Source organism: Pteronotus mesoamericanus, unplaced genomic scaffold (assembly GCF_021234165.1).
Source record: "Pteronotus mesoamericanus isolate MK-2021 breed Mesoamerican mustached bat unplaced genomic scaffold, CSHL_Meso_final scaffold_1186, whole genome shotgun sequence".
Lineage (NCBI taxonomy): Eukaryota > Metazoa > Chordata > Mammalia > Chiroptera > Mormoopidae > Pteronotus > Pteronotus mesoamericanus.
Genome location: NW_026555302.1, coordinates 10819595 through 10838273, shown reverse-complemented (window position 1 = coordinate 10838273; position 18679 = coordinate 10819595). Strand labels below are relative to the sequence as shown.

At 40.3% G+C, this 18679-nt stretch overlaps 1 protein-coding gene across 3 annotated transcripts in view; it reads right to left on the bottom strand.

The window, feature by feature from the left end:
• Positions 1-18679, bottom strand: part of RC3H1 (ring finger and CCCH-type domains 1) — a 62916-nt gene that overhangs the window by 4136 nt on the left and 40101 nt on the right. For 2 of the 3 annotated variants that reach the window (XM_054587741.1, XM_054587742.1), the window contains exons 8-18: positions 17584-17702; positions 15554-15666; positions 11844-12125; positions 11354-11568; positions 8831-9192; positions 7747-7914; positions 3259-3411; positions 2093-2306; positions 1560-1650; positions 1303-1435; positions 103-273 (exon numbers count right to left, since the gene is read on the bottom strand). In XM_054587741.1, the coding sequence (XP_054443716.1) occupies positions 103-273; positions 1303-1435; positions 1560-1650; positions 2093-2306; positions 3259-3411; positions 7747-7914; positions 8831-9192; positions 11354-11568; positions 11844-12125; positions 15554-15666; positions 17584-17702 (2021 nt within the window). The remainder of the gene's footprint in view (positions 1-102; positions 274-1302; positions 1436-1559; positions 1651-2092; positions 2307-3258; positions 3412-7746; positions 7915-8830; positions 9193-11353; positions 11569-11843; positions 12126-15553; positions 15667-17583; positions 17703-18679) is intronic. The other variant, XM_054587744.1, reaches the window with a different exon arrangement.

The window sequence follows — 18679 nt, the reverse complement described above, 5'->3', positions numbered from 1 at the left end:
TGTAGTTCCAGAGGATTCCAGAACTCCAGAGCCAGGAGTTCTGTGACACAACTACAAAATTTTCCTGCCGCCTTCCCTTTCTTTTCCCACCATAACGCTCACCATACTCAGCTCCCGGGTCCTCTTCCCGATTTCCCGCTCCACTTGGTGCAGTTCCAAGCTCAGCTGCTCACTTGAGATCATTCCAGGCCACTTCGGAGGTGGTGGGGGGCGCTGCGGCTGGCCTGCCAGGGCGCTCGCCTCCCTCTGCAACAGCAGCCTGTTACTAACAGCCTAGTGTGTGAAGCCAAGCACATATACGACTCAACACACATCACACCGTGCACAGAATGGCCAGGCCTGGTTCCAGACCACAGCCACAAGCAGCTTATCACTCAGGTATTTGCAATAAACATAATGCAACTTATAAGGTACTGTCTCTTTCTTTGAGTACCACTTGAAAAGGAAAAATAGGGGATTTAAACTTAGTCAATAGCGATTTAATCTTAGGTATAAGTTGCTTGTAGAGAAGTCAACTAGAAATGTACATTGTTCCCCCTCATTTATTGAGTTTCTCTGAAGTACATCCAGTAATTTATTTCAATGAAACCTCAATAATGACAAGGACCTTTAACCAGAATTAAGTTAAATATGTGGCAAGATTCCAAATGCTGATGTTATTCTTTTGGGACAGAAAACGGGTTTAGGAATTTTAACTAAGACAAGAAGCCGTGAGTCAGCAGGAGCACTGAATTTGGAGTTTGAAGATCAGGGCTCACGTTTCAACGTCAGCGAAACTAATAAAGTTCAACCGAGGAAGGGAATAGCAACACCTGCCTGACCTGCCTGCCAGGGACATGACGCAGGCCTGACCATATGATAGTGACCTATAAACTGGAAGAACTACATTAATGAAGGTGCGATTATTATACAGAGATTTTTTTTTTAAAGGCAAAGATCTAAGCTTCTATCTTTTTAAAGGTATATAAATAAATGCTAGGAATTAAAGGAAATAAGAGAAATTTTTAAAGGTAAAGAAATATGAGAAATCAAAAATCAATCTTAGGCTAAGGCACATGTTGATAAATACCTAATGGGAAAAATTAGATAACCTGTCTCTCATTCTCAGGTAATAAAATCCTAAGCGTCCCATTGTCTCAGAAATAAACTCGAAGTGCATACAATTCTTCAAAGAATGGACACCCATCCTAACTCTTAAAAAGCAGACCTTAAAGTTTTGTGTTCATAGTACCTCAAAAGATCCTCCTTTTAAAATCTCTTTGAGAGCCCTTCAAAAACTGAAATAAAAAACTAGCCTGGTACCTCCAGTCCACGCAGCTGGGTCTGTTGACTGATTTGATGGTTTAGTTGCTGCAATTCTTGTCGTAGCTGCTCCCTGTCAGCAGAGGGAAGGGGTTTTCCATGACTGGCCACTTCTGACATGGATATTCTCTCTCTTTGGTGGAAAAGAAAGCATGGAATACATTAAAAATTTTATTTAAAAATCACGGACCAGAAAAACGAGAGAAGAGCAGCGCTCCGACCGCGAAGGCTTGGGAGGGCAAAGGGACCGCTCGTACCTGTCGCTGAAGTGCGCCTGGGAGGGCGCGCCCTGGTGAGGCGAGTAGGCGGAGCCGCCCCAGCCCCCGTGGCTGCCGTAGGGACTGCAGTCTGCAAGAGAGGGACTCACTGCAGCGCCCCGGCGCAGACCGGGCGCCCCCAAGGCCGCCGCGCCCCGCGAGGCCCGGCCCGGCCCGTGGTGTGCACAGCCGTCTGGGAAGATCGCCGCCCGTGTGGCAGAAGGGCTCTGATGCCTGGCTTTCCCCCCAGGGGAACATCGGTGTTTGTGATTTTTCTTTGACTGAACTTTTTTTTTTAAAAAAATGGCAATTATTATTTTAATAAAAAGCAATGAAGCTATTAAAAAACAGGCACAGAAGACAGGCAATCTTCATAAAAAGAGTTAGTTCTAGTCTGCACCCTAGAATTCCCTGGGAGCGCCTGAAGGTGGAGGTCTTGGACGACGATGGAGCATCGACAGTCAGCGGGCAGTGGGGGTGCTGGGGCTCATGGACACGGACCCTCCAGGTGAGCGTGCGCCCCAGGTTCTTACCTGGCATGTTAATAGAGTTCGTGGGAGCTCCCTGAGGTGCCATAGCCTGTAACGGGCCAGCACCCTGATACATTGTTTTGGAAGTTCGAGAGATGGCACCAAACCGCGATACTGTTGGCCGGTCTCCAAACGGGATGAGGTCGTCATCACTGGTTTCTGTCGCTCTTCTCTGATGATCCAGTCGCTGGTCTCTCACTCCTTTGCTCTCCACATTCTGAGGTCAGATGAGAAATCCACCCACAGTCAGATCTCAATTCAGGACACAGGTTAGTTACTCAGGGGGCGAGGGGGCGGGGAGGGAGATGAAACTGGGGAGGTACAGACAGGAGGATTTAACTACTTTGGTAAAGTTTTATTTCTTTAAGAAACAAAAAAATGATTAAAAGAAAACAGTGACATATTTTAAGCTTGGGTATTAGATATACTGGTGTTTCATTATTCTTTGTTAAAAAACAGAATAGCAGACAGGTAACGTTCCAGTATACCATAGCTCACTTGAGGCTAAGTAGCTACATTCTGACTCACATATTTGTTTCACTAGATGCAACTTTGTCATTTTAAACTTCAGAATTGTAAAAGAGTTATAATTTACTTGGACAAGAAATTCAAGATCTTGATTAATTATGCAAAATAACTTAATTTTTGTTCTCAGAGGCTGTTGGGTTAACTGCTAGTTGTACAGAAATGTAAGTTCTTTGTCTAGGTAAGTATTAAAATATTTTTACTTATACCTGAAAAAAAAGTATAGTTGAAATATACTTCAATTATGAAATTATTAAGTTATTCAATTATTAAATATAATTCAATTGCACTGCATAAAATATAGCCTGAAACTCTTTTAAAAAGATTTTATTTATTTTTAGAGAGAGGGGAAGGGAGGGAGAAAGAAAGGGAAGGAAATGTTGATGTGTGAGAGGAACATTGATCAGTTGCCTCTCGCACGCCCCCAACTGGGGATCTAACCCACAACCCAGGCATGTGCTCGGACCCAGAATGGAACCAGCAACCTTTTGGTTTACAGGCTGGCGCTCAGTCCACTGAGCCACCCCAGCCAGGGCTAGCCTGAAACTCTTAAGCAAAGCTCAATCATTTGTGTATACACTGTAATGGGGAATCACTTGATTTATCTTGGCTTGTATTAATCATGGCTCAGTTATTACACATACCATCATTTCCGCACTCCCTGCTGCCACAACATCTTTGGGTTTTGCATCTTTGGTTCCAATGTAGGAGCCGATGGTGTCACATGACCAGGGAGAGTACTGGCTATAATCATTTCCTTTGTATTTCCCAGCCACCTTCAAGTCTTCATCCAAAAACTACAAATGGGGGGAAAAAAGGAAAAAAAATAGGAAATGGGTCTATGAGTAAGCAACACAGAGAAAGCAGGAATTTCGTAGAACGTCATGCTGAAACAACATATGATGGTTATTTGACTTGTCACAGTACATTTTTGTAAACTACAAAAACATGTACCAGGCCCTAGTTTTGCTAAACCCTCCCTTTCATGTTTCTTTCAATAACATTCCAGGTAAATGAGAGCATGAACACTATTTTCAATGTTCTGCATGATGATGTAATAACTTTTTTACTGAAATCTCTGTAACAGTAATAATTCATACCTTGAAAGAATTCTGGTCCTGAGGTTGAGTCAATGAAATGAAAGGGATAAGATGCCTAATTTTGTTTTTTCAAGATGAGTTCTGAAGTTATGTAATGACAGAATAGCTATTCTAGGTCTACTGTATTTGTCCTGAAATCGCAGCACTCACGTCTGGGTAACGCCCTGCAGCCGTCAAAGGGCTCTGACGCACACCGGCTCGCGCGCCCCTCCAGCGCACCGAGGACAGCGCAGGCCCAGCCAGGGCCCCATCCGGCCCGGGCAGTGCCGGACCCAGAGCCTCAGTGCCGCTCCGCTCGCCCACAGGCACCCGCACTGACACCCTGGGGGCTCCCGGCACACTTACGCGGCTCTAGGGCCTCCCCCTAAAACCGCCTTCTGTTTTCTGAGTCATCATTATCGGTCTTCTGTGTGACACAGGGTCTGCTGTTTTCCAAATATCACTCATTCTCAAGCACAGTCCTCTTCCTATTGTTCGTACCTCTTTGTTTTTTTTAAATTCTACCTCTCTTTTGAAAATTCTATTTCCTTTTCCATTTCTCCTCCACTTACAAACTTTGTGTAGAGCAGCTAGCTTTTTAGAGACATGACCTACTAAGAGTGCTTTTTCCCGACTCTAATGTATTGTGCAGCTGTTAAAAACAATGAGTTAAATTTATATACTGACATATAAAACACATACAGAACCTCAAGATACATTACTAAATGATACTGTTAGTTCATGTCGAGAAAAGTAGAAATATCTAACAGACTGACGGTAGCATACAAAACGGGATCTTGGAGAAATTTGTAATGTACTTTCAGAATGTATAAAATTAATACAACTCTGTGTATGTTGTTTATAATCAGAATTGAAGTTTAATACAGTTGACCCATGACCAACAGGGGTTTGAACTGCTTATCCACTACACATGGTTACTGTTCAATAAATACACAGCTGGCTCTTGCACTCCCTGGCTCTGCACCTGTGGACGCAGAGGGCTGGCTGTACGCGTTGTTCGACGTCATTTCACATAAGGAACTCGAGCGACCATGGATTTGACATGTGGGCATATGTTGGAACCAATCCCCTGCAGATACTGAGGGACAACTGCACAGTGGGAAAGTTTTTAGGGAGTTAAAAGTTATACACTAATTTTTTGAGTACTTCATGGGGGTTGGGGACCCCATCCCGTGTTGTTCAAGGGTCGACTGAACGTAGCTTTGTACGGCAGTAACTGGTCACCATTTACGGCACGCCTGCTCTGCGCCAAATGACCTCTGTCCCATTTAATCTTCACCGCGTCGCTCGGGGCAGGCCTGCCTCACTGCGCTAGCCTTACACGTGGGGAAACTTGAGCCTCAGGCTCCAGGAAGCTAAGTAACTTACAAAAGGTCACAGGCCGAGGGAGGCGGTGAAACCGCAAAGATGCCTGATTCCATGATCAGCTCGCTTTTCACAGTGTCCTATCACTTCCCAGAGTTCTTAAAAACGGCCCGGCATAACAAGGTCCTAGGATGTCTTCAACAGTCTTCAAAAACATGCACTGTTTATACTTTACAAGTACAATTAGTTACATTAATAGAAGATGTTATGCGTTTACTAATTAATCTACATTGCTATGGATAATTCATCCAAAGTGTTTAGATAGGAAAGCTAGATATGGCAAACAGCTTTTATTTAGTAGATCACTTTTACAGACCCAGAAGGTTACTGTTTATTGCATGTGATATGATGCACTTTACTTTTCATTGTCTATTATTTATGATGTCAGACACCAATGTTGTTTAGAATAATAATTCTACCTATAAAGGATGTAAGACATTTTCCTTACATAACATCAACTGCAATAATGCCGAGTAAACCTTTGGCTTAAAAAATACACACACGCACACACACACACACACAACTGAGACAGTGTGTACAATCAACAAACCAAAATAAATAAATATATAAGATCAACCAAGCAGAGGGCTGGTTTGTTTTGTTTTGTTTTGTTTTTTTAAAGATAAAAATGGATAAATCTCTAGCAAGACTGAAAAAAAAATTACTAATATCAGAAGTAGAAAAATGAAGACCACTACATACCCTGTAGACATTAAAAAGATAATAGCACTCATTCTCAATGACTATCGGTAGTGTCCTGTAGAAATGCAAAAAAGATAACCCCCCAAATTCCAGTTTATTGCTCTGCAGGACGTCAGTCCGTTTATTCTGGCAACCTCATGTCAGTGTTCATCCTTTCCTGCCTTTCACTACTATACCAGCCTCTCTCCTAGTCTCTGAATCAACTTTACCATCCTGCTACCTTCCTCATTATTTAAATAAATCGTTGGCATATCTCATTTATAAAAATAGTATAAAACTATGGAGAGGAGAATTTCATTAATTTGATACAAAATTATCTACAAAAAAACTTAGAGCAAGTATAATGGTGAATTATTAAAAGCTCCATTTGCAATCGCTAAAAGATTGCAAATAAGTTAAGAATATGTGTTATTATTATCCCTTTCATTCAACCCTATTCTGGAGGATTAGCTATCTCAAGATAAGAAAAAAAAGAGACATAAGGATTGAAAAGCAAAAAGCAAAATGGTCATTATTCACAGAGGATATGACTGTGTGCACAGAAAACCCAAAAGGAACCACTATCAAATACTAAGATTAATAAGAAAATTTAATAGGACTGTTGAAATGTTAAGGGCCAATGCAATCTATTTTCTCTAAATTAAAAGCAAAGAGAAATAAAATTTCAAAAAGGATTCCATTTAAAAAAGCTTAAAAAATCAGTTATCTAGGAACAAGTTTAATGAAAGATGTGCAAGACTAAAAACTATATGACATATGATATTACTGAGAGAAGTTAAAGAAGTTAAAGTAAGTGGAGGGCAGACCATGTTATTGGAGACTCAGTATTTTTAAAAAGATGTCATTTCTCCCCAAATAGATCTCAAGCAACACTGTTTAATGGAAATATGAGACCCACACATGCAATTTAAAAATTTCTGGTAGCCACATTAAAACAATAAAAATAAATATTTTTAAAGCTAATATATCCAAAGCATTATCACTTTACGATATAATTAATAGAAATATATTAATGGAGAGCTTTACTTTTGGGGGGTACTAAATCTTCAGATGCACTGTGTTATTTTACGCTTAGAGTATGTGTAAATGTGTACCAGCCACATTTTAAGCACTCATTAGCCATATGTGGCTGGTGGTTACATACTAAACAGCATGGGTCCAGAGAGTCAATGTAATCCTAATAAAAACCACAGCGGATAGCCCTGCACGGGCGGCTCAGTTGATTGGAGCATCGTCACATACACCAAAATGTTGCAGGACTGATTCCTGGTCAGGGGACACATCTAGGCTGCGGGTTAGTCCCTAGTCGGGGCACATATGGGAGGCAACCCATCAATGTTTCTCTTTCTTTCTCTCCCCCTTTCCCTCCCTCTCAAAGCAATAAACACACCCTTGAGTGGGGATTAAAAAAAAAAATTGAAACAGATTTTTTTTTTGTGGACAACAAAATGATGATTCTGAAATGTGTCTGGATATTTCAAGGACCAAGAACAGCAAAGGTAACCCTGAATAAGAGCAAAACTGAAAGACCAAGATCACTATATATTAAGACATATTATAAAATTACACTAAGACAACGTGGTGTTGGTGTTAAGAACACAGAAATACATCAATGAAACAGAGTATGAGCCATGAACCATATACAGTCACCTGACCATGACAAAGATGACTCGATTATGATAAAGGTGACTGCAGGGGACGGAGGCGAGAGTGTCTTTTCATTAAACGGTGCTGAGTCAATGAGATACCCTTTGGGGGAAAAAGTGGATCTTGACTCCTAACATATTAGAATAAAAAATCAATTCCAGATAGACGTCCACATGGGGAATAAAACAGTAAACCTTTTAGAAGAAAACATAGGAAAATATTTTCATAACCTTAAGAACAGGCGAAGATCACTTCAGTGGGACACATGAAACCACGGATAAAGGAGAAGGGGAAACAGCCGAAAAATGCGGTGCTCACCTCCTCTGGGTGGAAGGTGGGAGGCAGTGTTGGTGAGGGAGCGAAAGGCGGGGGAGAGATAACCTTCCTTTCCTCTAGCTGGGCCATTATTTCCTTTCGTCTTCGATGCAGCTCATCTAGACTGGGATGGGGCTGAGGAGGAGGAGGGAGCCGGCTATACGGTGGCTCCTGCAAATGCAAACATAGTAAAAACTAAAAAGAAATTTCAGAACACATTAATTTATTTAGCACATATTTTAAAAAAGCAGCAGCTTCTATACTCATCTTAACATTTGGAACTACCAAGAATCAAAGCAAAACAACGCACCCTCTTCAATTTCCAGGATTTACCAAAGAACTAAATTTAAGTGTTTTTTTTTCTCGGCCAGAGACCACAATTTCCAAATTGATCTAGAATTGTTAATAAAACCACCTAAACTTCAGAAACTAAGAAGGATTATTAGTGAGAGTGGGATAGGAATTTTTTTCCCCCTTTAACAGTTCAATTTAAAAAACAAAACAAAACAAAACAGCCCTGGCTGGTGCGGCTCAGCGGACTGAGCACCAGCCTGCGAATGAAAAGGCTGACAGTTTGGCGCCCAGTCGCGGCCCAGGCCTGGGTTGAGGGCCAGGTCGCCAGTTGGGGGTGTGCGAGAGGCAGCCAATTGTATCTCTCTATGCTCCTCTTCCTCTTTCTCTCTCACTTCCCCTCTCTCTAAAAGTAAATAAAATCTTTTAAAAAACCCCAAAAAACCCCAAAATAAACAGGCCCTGGTCAGGTGGCTCATTTGGTTGGCGCATCATCCCATGTACCAGAAGCTGTGGATTCAATTCCCGGTCAGGGTTCACACTTGGTTGTGGGTTTGACCCCCAGTTGGGGTGTGTGCTGAAAGCAACTGATCTGCTTTTCTCTCACATCAATGTTTCTCTCTCTCTCTCTCTCTAAACACCAATGTATATATCCCCGGGCAAGGATTAAAAAAAAAATTCTACCTAAATGATGACAAGATGAAAAATAAAGGCATGCTTTCTTACTTAAAAAAAAGTCACTCTAAGCAATAATCAAACTAAATCAACATAGTGATAAGAAAAAAAGACAGCATACTCGGATGTACGAAGATCTGATCTGAGTCGGATGAGGGGCCACTGGGTAGTAACCCTCCGCCTGCTGGTACCTCTCTCTGGATTCCGGTACGTAGGATGGCACGGCTGGAGGTGGAATCTCAATGGAACTTTCTCGGAAGATCTCCTCTCTTGGATAAGACTGAGCAGGGTAGACGCGGCGGCCGTCGCAGTGAGGCGGGTACATAGGTGGGTACTGGTGTGGCTGCGTGCCGTACGGCGGGTTTATGACGCGGTCCGGGAGGTAGGGCGAGTAATGATCCAGGTAGGGCGGGGCGGGCTCTGGAGCGGATGGCGGGGGCCGGACGAAGCGGGACACGCACTGTGGCGCCGTGTAGTACATGCCTGGGCGTTGCAGAAGAGCGACCATGAGTCCACCTGGTTTGCCACATACGACTCTGTCCATTAAAATACTTAAACGCTAGATAATGAACAACCCACTAACTTCTTCAGATGTTTTCCTCTCTGCTTATGTACTCGGGTTAGCTTTATGAAAAATAACATGTCAAAATTGTCCTTTAAAGTTATTGGGACAAACTCATCTATTTATAATTGGCAACAGTAGACTGGCTCTCTCAACTGTTTGTCCCTCAGGTAGGCCTGAGACACAATGCAGACAGGGAAAGCAGAGCCACACTTCCCTGACAGTCAGGTTGCACACGTCCCGAATGTGCGCCTGAGTTCGCGGGAAAGAGACCTGGTGCAGATGTAGCCACTACTCTCTCTCTAGCGCTGGGACGACGACAGCTGTGGCGGGAGCTTCCCGATTCCTGACTGCCGCTGCGCGTGACGCGATCCAGGGCCAGCAGTCAGGACAGAAGTTCCCCCTTCCCACGGCCTCCTCGCTGTTAACAGGTTCTTTCGGCAGCTGGTTCTGGGACTTGTTGCTGAAGGCCTACCTTAAGCCTGCTCTTCCTGCACCCTTCCCTGATTTTACAGACATCTAAACTTCCTGCATTAAACCTCTTTCTGCTAAATATTGAACGCTAACTGATACACTGTATTTCAGGTCACTTCAACAAAATAATAGCTCTAAACTATTCCTGACACAGAGATCCAGCACTTCAGTTTAAAAATTGGGTGTTTGCCCTGGCCAGTGTGGCTCGGTTGGAGCACGGTGCCATACACCGAAAGGTCATGGATTTGATTCTCAGTCAGTGCACACAGGAGAGGCAATCAATCAAGGTTTCCCTCTCACACTGATGTTTCTCTTCCTCTCTCTCTCTCTCCCCCCCCCTTCCCCTCTCTCTAAAATCAGTAAGCATGTCCTCAGGTGGGGATAAACAAATTGGGTGTTTATTTTTTTCATACGAATTGTATATATGAAATCTCAGTCATCTGCTGTCCTTCATTCTCCATACTTAGTATTATCATTAAAACTGGCTAATTTTTCAAGTTTGTCTATTTTCTAAAATCCCTCCTCTTCTTTCCCGCCAGACTAATTCAGATCTCAATCTTAACACTCACAGCTGGATTAGGAATAGCGTCCTTACTCCTTACTGACTCCAGTCTCGTTCCTGCAGTCTACTGGCAAGTATTTCTTTCTGTCCCCAAGCTCTCTATTGAGGGCTTTCCTCCATAAAGTCTTTTTAATCCCTCAAGCTCTTAGTGAGCTCCCAGTCTTGCACTTTTTGCTACCACACTAATACTAACCCACACAACCATACACCTGACTCTTGACATTCATACAGTGTATACAGGCATACTTTGTTTGATTGCATTTCGTTTACTGCATTTCACAAATAACTGCACTTTTTAAAAATGGAAGGTCTGTGGCAACCCTGCAGGAGCAGGTCTCTTGGTGCCGGTTTTCCCACAGGCCCAGATGACGATTAGCCTTTTTTTAACCAATAAAGCATTTTTAGTTAAGGTATGTATAGTATTTTTAGACATAATACTATCACACAGATTAATAGATAATAGTACAGCGTAAGCATAACTTTTATGTACACTGGGAAACCAAAAAGTCCGTGTGCCTCACCTTACGGCGGTCTGAGATCAAACCCGACCAACGCGAGGCGGGCCTGCACGTGCACGCACACGCTGGGTGTTCTGCTCTTTCCTAATACTGCTTCCACGCTGTAAACTCTGTGAATGCTGCGTTTCCCATATATATGACCGGACCCAGAAAAATATTAGGTGATAAGTGAAAGGAAGAAAAATACACTGTGCCTATTTAATTTATACCCACTGTAATATTACAATCTTTTTTCATGCTTGAAGAAAATTTTGGTCAGGAAAATATATACTCTCCTAGCAAATTTCCATTGTCTACGTGGGTGACTTGTTATTTCCATAAATATAAGAAAACAGTTAATATCCAAAAGCTGTAAAGCTCTGCTACTCCATTTGTTTCATACTATTTAAGCAATCATAAAATCTGTTTTTCCAAAGCATTCAAAGAGACACTCATCCCAAGGAGGCTGCCGCAGGCCTGAGCGCTCTGCCCTGGCGCTGCCCTCATGAGCCTTCCGGAAAGTGAGTGCAGTACAGGAACGGCCATTACCCTGCTGATAAGGTGCCGGCTCAAATGGCGGGGCCGCCCCCCGAGGGTCCTGGCAGTAGACGTCTGCCTGCTGCGCCGGGTACAGCTGAGGGCCCCGCGGCACCATCTGAAGCGGCTTGGTGACAGGCATGGGAGGCAGGTCTGTGGGTCCCCTTGGAGGTACAGGATGTGGATTCACAGCTAAGGCAGGAATGCTCTTGGGCACAGATTCTAGCCTGTAGTAATAAAAGTCTGCAAGTCAAATTGAAGGTCTTGAATTGTACACAGATTAATTGTAAAAAAATAAAGAAACTATTTTCTTCCAATAGTCATTCCTTCTACAAAATTTACAAACTTTCATCTTATTTCACCTATGTTAACTTTCTTAAATCAGTCATACAATGAAATAAAAATAAAAAAACAAAATCAGTTACAAAACACTGATTCTTCTTCCTTCCCTTCAGTTTACATTTATAAAGAAGAAACTTCAGAAGTTAGGAAAACGACGTACAGGTCAGGAGGGGACCCAGGGGCACTGCTGCTCAGGTGATCGGTCTTCCCCGGCTTCAGACTGGAATCGTAGCTGGGGTCCGTCCCTCGGGGGATCAGCTGCGTGACTGTGTTCCCTGCCGACACAATGCCGTTGGGCAGAGCGGGGGGCTTTCTGCTGGGCAGATCCACGGTGCCCTCGTCTGGGAGGACAGCTGCCGCGGGCAGGCCCACCTCATTCAGCTGACCCAGCGAGGCGCTAAGGGGCCTTCTGGGAACCAGGCGTTTGTTCATCTTACGAAATCTATACGAAAAGCAAAGGCACACACCAACACAAAAATTCAAAAGCAAAGCCAACAACGCGAACATAGTTAGGAAACAGATATAAAAGATTCCACGTACATTATTTTCTAGAAACTCTCTTCAAACATTGACTTTAGCTATATCAATGAGTATGTGTGTGCACGCACATGCATGTTTATGTATGTATATTCTATAAAATCTTCAGCAAGACGCACTAAGTGTAAAATTACTCATAATATTCGTAACACTACAAATCATGCTAATTAATATTTATATGAATGTAACCCAAGTTATTTTTATTGAAATTTCTCTTTCTAAAACTTACTGGAGTAGGGGGTAGAAAAATCTTTAGAAGACAGTTTTCTGAAAGATTTTATATGAGGCTCCCCTCAAATGCTTTGGGATACCATGAGCCTATATTATAAATTAGGAATAAAACAAAAAGCCAATGTGCACTGAGAAAAATTTACTATTTATTCCATTAAAATATTTAAGTAATCCAGAATTGTAATTTGTGTCAGGTCTGATTCAGAGATGCTGATGTTGTGTGTGTCTGCGTAAAACTGAAAGTATTTCAGAACCGGGTTAATGGAAACAACGTAGAATGATGCCTAAATTTAAACATATGCTTTGGTATAAAAGGCACGTTAGAGTCTAAATCTAACCACAGGAAAAAAATTAAGCCATCAGACTCTAGCATCTTTGTTCCTCAGCAATGAAAGCAAATCATTTACACCTATCAAGTGCATTTGAAAAAATTTCAAACAAAACCCCCAAAAGAGTAACGCTATTTTTTCAAATATTTTCCATACGTGACAAATTTCTGGGGGAAACCACTCCTAACAGTTTGGTATATAATCATACAGACTTTCCCTCCATTCGCTTCCTCACTATTCTTATGTACATAAGATCATTTATAGAAATAGGGTCATACATGACTGATTAGTAATTGTTTTTCCTCCACTTCATAATCTTGGCTAATCCTTTATGTTAGTACATTTTAAGTTATTCCTAATTTTTTGCTATTAAAACAATGTAGTGACAGATAATTATGTACATACATGTGTTTGCATCCTTGTGTGAGTAACTGGAAGCAGAATTGCTAAGTCTCATGCATGCATATTAGAAACTATTTTAATGTTCTAAAACAATTATAATCCCTATGGATAATAAGGGTCTTTTTCTCAGTATCTCATCAAACACTGGGCAGCATTGGTCTTTGTTAACTGCTAGTTCTAGAACACCAAGCTTTGTTTTAATTTGCATTCTTTAGCAATGAGTGAAGGTGAACACAGCTTCACGTGTTTACAGTGATTAGTATTCTTCCGCTATTTGCTCATTCATGCCCATGTTCCATCTGTCTCCTGGCCCTTCTTTCTTACAGACTTGTAGGAGCTCCTTCTGTATTAGGGATATCAGCCCTTGTATATCATTTCCCCATTAACCTTTTTTCTTTTAATTGTGGTATTTAGGCCATTATCTTAGTTTTTAATTTTTATGTAATCAGATTTATCAATCTTTTCCTTTATGGGTACTGGGCTGTCATTCTTCAAAAATTATATAACAACAACAAAAGTCTCAGAATATTCTATGGTTTCCTTCTTAAATATTTAAATGTCTGATATATTTATAATTCATTTTGGTGTAAAGGTAAGAATCCAGCTATTATTTTTCAAATGGATAACAGTTACTCCACCCACTTTTCTATTATTGATGTGAAATGCCACCTTTAACACATATGCCAAGTCCCTGCATGTATCTGGAACTCTCTCTAGGTTTTCCGTTATATTTCATTGATTTCTCTATTTCTATGCTAATACTATATAGCCTTTATACATTTTAGTTCATAATACAGCCTAATAGTTATTAATCTAGTCCCTTTTTTAAAGAATGTTCTTGGCTACTTGCATAATCTGCCAAATAAATGAACTTGTTAGGTCCTAAAAATCATCATGTGAAGATTCTAATTGGGGTTTCAGTGAATTTACTGTTTCAGAGAAAATAAAACCTTTATAATGCCCAGGCTTATCTAAAAATATAGTATTCTTCTTTTATACAATTCTTTCCTTATGTTCCCAGCTAGTCTACTATTCAATTCATATGGGTCCTGAATACGACTTACAGTTTATAATTCGATATTTTTCTTTTTGTTGTTGTTAACACAAAAAATCTAATTTCTCTTTACTGGTTTATATGACAGCAATTCATTAAAAATATTTTTTGATTTGCAGCCTTACTGAATTTTCATTTCTTTTTTGTTAAAGATTTTATTTATTTACTTTTTAAGAGAGTGGGGAAGAGAGGGAGAGAAAGAGGGAAGGAAACATCAATGTGAGGAACATCAATCAGTCGCCTGGCACACCCACCCCGAGCGGGGACGGAGCCGGCAACCCCGGCATGTGCCCCGAGTGGGAATCGACACCCAACCGAGCCATGCCGGTCAGTGCAAATTCTCATTTCTTTACCTTCCAGTGCTTTTCTTTAATTACTCTGTGTAATAATTTTAAGGCTGTTTTACTCCCTTGTTCACGTACACTTGCTACTACTTCTAGAATATTAAATAATAGTTTTACTAGTAGAAAAGTTTGCTTAACTCTTAAATGACACTGAATATAACATTTACTAATTAAGCATGATGTTATCATGCTGGCTTATAAGATACAATGTTGAGGAAGTATCTGTGATATTTTTGCTCTAATAAGGGATTTGATCTACCATGGACACTGGATTTTATTCAAATGTCTTTTGGCATCTTTGTATATGATCACAAGGTGGTTCTTCTCTAACCTATAGTAACTAATACTGTGCTACCTTTGCAATAAGCCCTGGCATCTATTTTAATGTATTATGGAATTCTAAGTTTAATATTTGAGATTTTAAAAATATTAATGAGATAAATTTAGTTTAACTATACTGTTTGTCAAACTTAGTATTATTGGTTTTATAAAAAAATTAAAATCTTTTTCTTTCTTTCTGCTATGTGCTGGAAAATTTAACATCATTGGAATTATCCTGTCCTTGAAATTTGATTGATATCCATGAAATTCAATCTGGAAATAGAACAACTTCTTTAACCAAGCAAAGAGGCCATTTTTCCATTGGTTATACATTACTCAATTAGTTAAAATCAGTCAGTTGGAACTGATGAGAATTCTCAGAATTTTCATTTCTTTTTTGGTAGTGTGAATGACTCAATTCTAGATCTAATTAGCCATAAATAGTTTCCTATTTTTAGGCACAATGAAATGAAAGCTGAAAAACTGCTTCAACTTTCTTTTTAAAAATTCTGTATTCCTTTCTAAACATTTCCTGTTCATTAAAGAGAATACACCTACTCTTCTTGTTTTTCTCCATGGCAGCAAGACACTCTCCTTACTAACCCCACCTTCTTCTATGAGAAGGCTGAGCCCAGTGGCTTCTGGCACTTACTTTTCCAGTTCCTCCTGGGAGTGTGCGAACGTACAGCTGGCCCCACGGGGGCATCCTCCTCTCTGCTTCATATCTCGGCACATGTATGTTTTGTATTTGCTATGCTGTGGAGGCTAAGTCCAAAATTAAAACATTAGACATTAAAAAAAAGATGGAAAAATTTCAGTGCCATTTTAGGATGTTGATAATCTAGAAGAACAATTCAGACTGACCGATACACACGCCTGTCTAGACCACTCAGAGGAGAAGTGCTGGAAAGGCATTCTGTCTTATTTCAGAGAGGCCCAAAATCAGTTAGTTAAAAAGAATGTAGTCCAGATATTCTGATATGTTCTCAAACAGGTACCAAGAGAGGGAGGGAGGGAGGTCAGGAAAGGAGAGAGGTAGAGATAGGTAGACAGACAGACAGACAGACAGACAGGTAGATATTTGTTATTCACCCATTCTTCCATTCATTGGTAGATTCCTGTATGTGCCCTAAGGATCGAACCCGCAACATTGGCATATCGGGATGATACTCTAACCAACTGAGCTACCCAGACAGGGCTCACATAAATTTTTTATTACCTCTCATGAGGGATTGATGATATTCTTTCCAGGTTTTATAATGAACAAACTGCTGAAGTTTAGGACTTTTTAAATGTTTAAACTGTCTTCTAATATTTGTACTGAACAATGTTTAATATAGTATACTTATAATTCTGTTTCTTTTTTAAAAAAAGATTTTATTTAATTATTTTTAGAGAGAGGGCAAGGGAGGGAGAAAAAGGACAAACATCAAATGGTTGCCTCTTGCAAGCCCCCAACCAGGGACCTGACCCGCAACCCAGGCACATGCCCAGGTTGGGAATTGAACCTTTTGGTTTGCAGGCCAGCACCCAATCCACTGATCCACACCAGCCAGGGCTATAATTATGTTTCTTTATAACATACCACAAGTCTACAATAAGCCCTGTAAGTGAAAATTACTCTGTAACCAAATCTTGACATATAGGCTATACCAAGGACTTAACATCTCTTCAAAGGTACAAATGAAAGAATGTTTACAACTCAGTGATAAGGCAGGACAGTGGATTTGGGGATTAGTATGTTATCAAATGAAAATGATAACATTTAAGTGAATGTTATTTAAGTTATTAAGTGAAATAAAATTTAATGTGTTTTTATCACTTATTGGCAGAATTTAAAGGTTAATCTTACTAATTTTGTCACATTCTTCATAATGTCTAATGGAACAGGGAGTTAAAAAATAGGTTTTCTTTTATTTCTGAATCAAAAAATAAAGCTCTGATTTGTGTTTAGAATGATTAGGATAATTACATCCATATTATTCTACTTTAGACAGTTTTAATATTTCTTCCTTCCCAAAGAAGATTAAGAATAGAAAATAATCTTAATATCTACCTGAGCCAGATAATTTAATAACAAAGTTTTAATTTTTCAAGTTTACTACTGCAAAATAAAAGAGCTAGTAAACCTAACATAAATCCTGAGAGCAAAACAAAATTTTGAGCAGTAAAATGAAAAACTCTAGCTACACGATCTATTATATTTCACCACCATATATTTCATTTTTAAATACTTGAGAAAATGTGGCCCACTGGCATAACAAGCATTAGGAAGGAAAAATTTTAAAATACTATAGAAAAAGCATTTACAAATGTGTGAATGGTATTGGAAAGGGGTAACATTAGAATGAAAAAGTGATACCTGTTGTCAAACAGAGATGTTTTAGTAACCGAAGAGAATAATTTGATCTAAATGGAATAAGCCTTAGCACAGAATCAAATGCTGCTATACCCACCGAGAAAAGTGAGTCCAGAGTAACAGCACGCCAACAAGAATTACTTCACTTCAATGCTCTCACATAAAATTACTAGACTAAGCCAGTAACTGGCTGCTTACCACGCTAACCTAACATATCGTCTACCCAGTCAGAGTCTCAGAATGTCTGCGTGGCCCTGCTGGCTTGCGCGCGCCATGAGCACACCTGCGGCGGCTCGCCGCTCGGTTCCCGCCCCCTCCCTTACCTGCTGTTGGTCCGCTCCCTTCTTGCTGTGGTTCTGGATGTAATCCACCAGCCCGTGGACCACTGTGCGCACGGCAACCAGCCCATTTTCTAGCTGTTCCCAAGTCGGTGGAGGAGCATCTACGCAATACATGAAAATAAAATTTTAAAACAATGTTATGCAATGTTTTGAGCAACATTAAATTAATAACAGAGCTGTGTCAGCACTTCAGTGAATTCAAGTTAAGCTTCAGGTGATAGCTTATTCACCTAAACATCATTTTAAAGAAACATATACATTCTTCTAAATCTGGGGTTGCAAACTGAAATAGCTGTAGGGACAGGGAAGGTAACATAAATAAATTAAATAGACCAGACTATACATGACAACTGTCATTAGACCCTTAGTGTCGGAAATGACAAGAAAAAGAGGGGCTGTGTTGAGCTGGAGAGTATGTCTCCTATCTAAGGTCATGGTTACTATTAAACTTCAGCTGATAGTTGTTGCGTGAAGATGCAAGGCTGGCACTGCCAAATACACAACAGTTGCCCAGGGAGAGCTGAAATTTTTATGTAAGATTATCCAGTTTTTAAGTGTTGGTACCTAAAAAATTTAGAATATTGTGTTAGACCAACACTGTGTGCATCAATCAAAACCTAACTGTGGACTGCCTACAGTAAACCAATCTGTAATGTGTATTTTGAAATTCTGTATAAATCAAGTATTGGTAAACAAATTTTAAAACTTAATAGAAGAGCTAATATATAAAGCAACTCTGTTATCCATCTTCCTCATTTAATATGTTATTTGTCCAGGACCAGCATTGGGATTTTATAAAAGGAAAAGTTAACTACAGGCCTAAATATGACATGTTGTTCGTTCTTTCTTTCTTTCTTTCTTTCTTTCTTTCTTTCTTTCTTTCTTTCTATCTATCTATCTATCAGAGGCACAGACAGACAGACAGACACATCAATTTGCACTTATCTATGCATTCATTGGTTGATTTTTGTATGTGCCCTGACTGGGGATCAAACCTACAACCCTGGCATGCTGGGACAACACTCTAATCAACTGAGCAAACCAGTCAGGGCTGAAATGTTCTTTAAAAGAAATATTA